Source organism: Parus major, chromosome 1 (assembly GCF_001522545.3).
Source record: "Parus major isolate Abel chromosome 1, Parus_major1.1, whole genome shotgun sequence".
Taxonomy (NCBI): Eukaryota; Metazoa; Chordata; class Aves; order Passeriformes; family Paridae; genus Parus; species Parus major.
In genome coordinates this window covers 239,079-244,625 of record NC_031768.1, presented here as the reverse complement: position 1 = coordinate 244,625, position 5,547 = coordinate 239,079, and the positions used below count along the sequence as shown (strand labels likewise).

At 53.5% G+C, this 5,547-nt stretch overlaps 1 protein-coding gene across 1 annotated transcript; it reads right to left on the bottom strand.

Moving 5' to 3' along the window:
• Window positions 1–996: 996 nt before the first annotated feature.
• On the bottom strand, window positions 997–1,993 carry LOC107199704 (olfactory receptor 51E2-like). The gene has a single exon (XM_033516579.1). It carries the CDS (start codon window positions 1,968–1,970, stop codon window positions 1,020–1,022), a length of 951 nt encoding a protein of 316 aa, XP_033372470.1. The 5' UTR covers window positions 1,971–1,993; the 3' UTR covers window positions 997–1,019.
• Window positions 1,994–5,547: the final 3,554 nt, after the last annotated feature.

Sequence of the window (5,547 nt, the reverse complement as noted above, 5' to 3'; positions counted from 1 at the left end):
GGATCCCAGGGATTGTGTGATATTAATGGAGACACCGGGGTCTGAGAGCAGCTGGGGCTCCTGAAGGGTGACAAACAGACCAAACTGTGCTGCTGCAGCTCCCTGGGAAAGGTCCAGGCAGTGCCCAAAACCCACCGAGGTCAAACGGAGCTCTCAGCCCCAGCACCCCCTGAGGGATCGGCCACGCTGGGAACTGCCAGCACAGCCCTGATTTCACCTCGGCTGTGAAACCACAATTCATGACAACCAGAGCACTGCGAGGGGTTCCCATCAATCCATACAAATCTCTCCAAGGTGTGCCAGAGGATGGGGCCAGACTCTGTTCAGTGCTGCCAGTGACAGGACTTTGTTAGGAATTCCCTTTGGCTTGGAAATGAGACTTCCCTCAGCTTGGAGTCATCACTGACTTTTGTAGTGTGCTTATTTTTATCCTTGAGAAGTTTTCATTTTATTGAATACAGTTATTAATTTAAATTATTTTTACAATTGCTACCAGTAGCTCTGAGTCTGAAGTTTTTCCACAGCACCTGCCATGAGGAGGTTCAGGGATCTCGACAGAGCACACAGCAAGTCAGAAGAAGACCCCATAGGTGGATGTTCCTTTCCTGAAATGCATTCCTGTAATGTCACTTTGTACGGGTGTCCTGTGATTATTTTGCTTAGAGAATGATGCTGTGCACAAATTTTCTGTCAAAACTTGGAATGTGACTGTTCCCCATGTGAAAAGCCATGTGAAAACAATGAATTAACTAAATCATCCCAAGCCATCCAGCATCTGCTCTGCTCTGCCACTGCTAGAGGTGAGACAGGAACTGAGAGCTGCAGTGTTGGGACATCTGGATAAGTTTGCAGAGTCACTTTTCCCTTCTTGTGGAACCTGCCAGGTCGGGCTTGGATTTCCATCATTGCAGTCATTTCTCTGAGTTTGGTGAGGGCAAACAGTCTTGGAAGGATTTTACAATCAGCTTTGGCCTGGTGGCAGCACCTCGGAGCACACGGAGAGGACAGTCTGGCTCAGGTCACCGCGGAGCTCTGCCGGTGACGTGAATCAAACTCAGGATCCTCCTCTGGATCTGCTTGGTCCTCACCCCGTAGATGATGGGGTTGAGCACAGCGGGCACCAGGATGTAGATGTTGCCCATGATGATGTGCACCAGTGGGGCCAGGTCCTTCCCAAACCTGTGCACCACAGAGAGCCCGATCAGGGGCACGTAGAAGGCCAGCACCGCGCAGACGTGGGCAATGCAGGTGCTGAACACCTTCAGCCGCTCCCTCCAGGCCGCGAGGCGCAGGACGGCCCTGAGGATGAGGATGTAGGAGAGGCAGATGAGGACGGCGTCCAGCCCCATGACCAGCAGGATGGCGGTGAGCCCGTACACCACGCTGGGGGTGGTGTTGGCGCAGGCCAGGTTCATCACGTCCTGGTGCAGGCAGAAGGAGTGGGACAGCAGGCGGGGGCCGCAGAAGGGGAGGGGCAGCAGGAGCAGAGGCAGGGGCAGGAAGAAGAGCACCCCTCTGGCCAGGGCCAGCAGCCCGATCTTGGCCGTGGCGCCGTTGGTGAGGACGGCAGCGTGGCGCAGCGGGTGGCAGATGGCCACGTAGCGATCCACGGCCATGGCCAGCAGCACGGTGGACTCGACGGCCGAGAGCGTGTGGATGAGGAACATCTGGAGCAGGCAGGCGGCGAAGCTGATCTCCCTGCTGTCGAACCAGTAGAAGGAGAGGACGCGGGGCACGGTGGCCGTGGCCAGGGCCAGGTCGATGGCGGCCAGCATGCAGAGGAAGAAGTACATGGGCGCGTGCAGGCTGGGCTCGGCGCGCACCACCAGCAGCACGGCGCAGTTCCCCGCCAGCGCCAGGATGTAGGCCGAGCACAGCGGGATGGCCATCCAGGACTGCGCCGCCTCCAGGCCCGGGATGCTGGCCAGGATGAAGGACGGGCTGAGGTCAGAGCTGTTGGAGAAGGGCATGGCCCGCAGCGCCCGGGGCGCTCATGCTATGCCAGGGCGCTTCCTGCTGCGAGGGAAACACAAACGGGGACTTTTATAAGCCCTTTCCCATGGCTTGGGATCCCACAGGGCCATTCCTGGGATTCTCAGAGTTGCCACACTGATGCAGAGAGCTCCTCTCCCAGATTTTTACCCCATTATGGCTCTATGCGACAACATAGGCGGTGACAAAACGCTGACATTTGAGTTTGAACGGGAATTGCCTGAATTCTCTAAAAGGCAGAACACCGTAAAATCAACCTTTTGAATAATAAACCCATCAGCTGAACTTGTTTGCTTTTCTTTTCAGAGGACAAAATTAAAAATAATAACAAAAAACCCGGCAGATTTTTAGTGCTTTCTGTAAAGCTTCAGTGCTGCTTGATTTTTTCCATATGTGATGTGATGTGGTGCCCTGTCAGAAATGTGCTCAGCGAGGCTGAAGCTGGCAGTGCTGCCTCCCACGACCCAGCCCTCCCCAGAACAGCTCACAGGCACAGGCAAACATGGGTCTTTCCCATTTTTTTTGCTCGTGCAAATTGGATTTTCACCCTATGAAAAACATGCATGGAAAAAACAGAATATCTGTAGGAAAAAATAATCAGATTATTCACCTTATTCTGTATCTGTAGATTTTCCAGGAGTGCTGTGATCCCCGGGTAATGGCCTGAAGATACATAAAAGGCTTTGCTTTAGGCACTTTTCTATTTTCAGGCACCAAGCCTGTACCTGTGCTGGAATAAACCCACCATCCCTCCTGTCCTGGGTGGACAGCACGAGGTCAAGCACACCCTGAGCTTTCTGCTTATTCTTTTCATGCCCAGCCTGTGCAAATAAAGGATGCAAAGTGGCTTTATGGCGAGCTCTGCAGGTTATTAAAGGAGTTATTTTATAAGTAATGTTGGGTTGTGAAACGTGGGGGTTTTTATCGCACATCTGTGGTGAAGGCCTAAAATAGAATCAGGCTTTATTCTCCTGATGTGGAGCTTTTCCATCTCGGATGTATAACAAGCAGGACTCACCCTGTAGCTTTTTATCCCCGATTTACACACAGTGTGGGAGGACTGTTGCTGTCACTGTGCCCAAAATCTATTCCAGGGATGACGTTGGCAGCCAAGCTCTCGCATTAAACACAAACGGAATGAACGAGGAGCCTCAGTCATCACCAGCAGGTACTGAGGCACCTCAGCTGCCAGCCCTGATGGAATTACCTGAGCTCACTGGAAAGTTTCTGCCCTCCTGATCATTTCCCTGGGGGAATGGGGTTGTGAGACGGGCACTGAAACGGCCCCTGGTGCTTCAGTTCATCTCTAATTCTCTGCCACTGATAAATGATAAATGTATGCAGGTTTTCATAAGCGCCTCAGGACTTGGGATTGCTGGTGGGCAGAGCAGGTGCTGTGAGGGCCTGGGTTTCTGTAGAGATGGAAACTCTATGTCCATGAAACACCAGTAAATGCAGATTTCTTTTCCTAGGGGGATCCAAGCATCAGCCCCAGCAGTAAATCACAGAATCACTGGGGTTGGAAACCCAGGATCATCGAGTCCAACCTTGGACCAATCCCCACCTCATCAAAGAACCGTGGAATGGTTTGGGTTGGGAGGAACATTAAAGTTCATCCCCATCCCAGCCCAGCCATGGCAGGGACAGCTCCCACTGTGCCAGGAGCTCCCTGTGTCCAGCCTGGCCTTGGGCACTGCCAGGGATCCAGGGGCAGCCCCAGCTGCTCTGGCAATTCCATCCCAGCCCCTGCCCACCCTGCCAGGGAACAATCCCTGCCCAAGATCCCATCAAATCCTACTCTGAAGCCATTCCCTGGCTCCTGGCCCTGCAGCCCTTGGCCCCAGTCCCTCTCCAGCTCTCCTGGAGCCCCTTCAGGCCCTGCAAGGGGCTCTGAGCTCTCCCTGCAGCTTCTCCTCTCCAGCTGAGCACCCCCAGCTCTCCCATCTTTCTTCTCCTTTCTTCTTCTCTGCCTTCTCCCTCTTTCCCTTCCCCTTTCTCTCCCCTCCAACCTTTATCTCTCCCTCTTTCATTCCCCCTCCACCCTGCTCTCCAGCTGTGCTGATAAATCCCCCACACTTTGCCCTCCAACTCCCCCACAAACATTTTCTTACTGTAGCAGAGGCTCCTTGGGCTTTTTGTTTCCGAGCTGTTTTGGAGAGCAGCTGCAGCCAGGACAGGCAGACCTCCAGGGATGAACTCTGGAAGATTTCAGAATGGGAGCAGACTCAGAACCTTCTCAGAATTCTCAGTCATCAGTTTCAGAATCCCGTGTGAGGTTGCTGCGAGCCAGGCGTCTCTACAGCCAAGCCCTTTTCTCCTGGATCTCGCTCCCTTCTCTTGTTTTTTCCTGCAAGCTCCAGTTTAGGTCAGAGGGATTTGAGCAGAGCCCTTTCCTTCCCCAGTGCCAGTGGGAGCTGCTCCCCAGGCTGAGCTCCTGGGGGCTGCTGCTGTTGGGCAAGGGGCCCTGGGACACAGCAGGATAATGAGCAGAGCACGGAGCGAGCGGTGGCCTGGGAATCCTCCCCTCAGGACTCTTCCCTGCCCTCTTTCTGGTTTTTTATGGAGATGTTTCCGCATTATTTCTTCCTCTATTTTTTTCTCTCCAGCTACTGCCCATGTGGAGCAGAACAGAAAGTCACTGATCTGGGCTGTGAAGTGCTCAGGGTCAGGCAAAACCAGGACAGTTTAGGGGTGGGATCCTGTCCTGGTGCCTTTGCTGCTTCATCCTTCCAAAGTAAACACTGACTGTTGCTTCTCATTCTCCACCGTGCTCAGGACTGGTCAAAACGTGGTTTGAGATGAAGAGAACGACAGCTCTGCAGTTTGGAGGAGTGAAACATTCAGAGCTGGATGTGGCACTCTGTGCTCCAGTCTGGGTGACAAGCTGGGTGTCACTCACCCGTCTGGCAGCGCTTTTCCAGCCCAGTGGTTCTGTGACTCTGTTCTATGATTCTGGGACATTTCAGCCTGTCTGGGGGAGGATGTGAGCCAGGAGAACCATGAAACCTTTCAGCCTCCAGCAGGGCAAGGAGATGCTGGGACATGCTGGCATCTCCCAGCCGTGGGTGTCCCTGGAGGTCCCCACCCTGCTGAGGGGCACAGCCAGCACCAGCAGGCCTCAGAGGGAAGGCAGCAGCACGGGGGCCTGAGTGCCAGGAAGTTTAACCATTCCTAAAATGTTTTTGATCTCCCCATTTGTTTGCAAGAGAGCTTCCAGCCCCAGCAGAGCCCCAAGCCCATCCAGACACACACCTGGCTCACACGGTCCTGCTCACCTGCAGCACATCCTGAGGATTTCAGGCAGCTCCAACCTAATCTTTCTGCATCATATGGACAGAAAAAAAGGCTTCCTCAAATCTTGTGACCTTTCACAACGAATAGATGATTTTATTGCAGATGCTGCACATACATGACATTCAATGCAGAACAATGATGGGGACACTAACTAGGCTGGGCAAGCTGGTGAGACTCAAAGACATCCAGAAGAGATGCACAAGCAGCTGTTTTCTCACTGGGGATGGACACAGCACTCTGGACACAGGGATGATGGCTGAG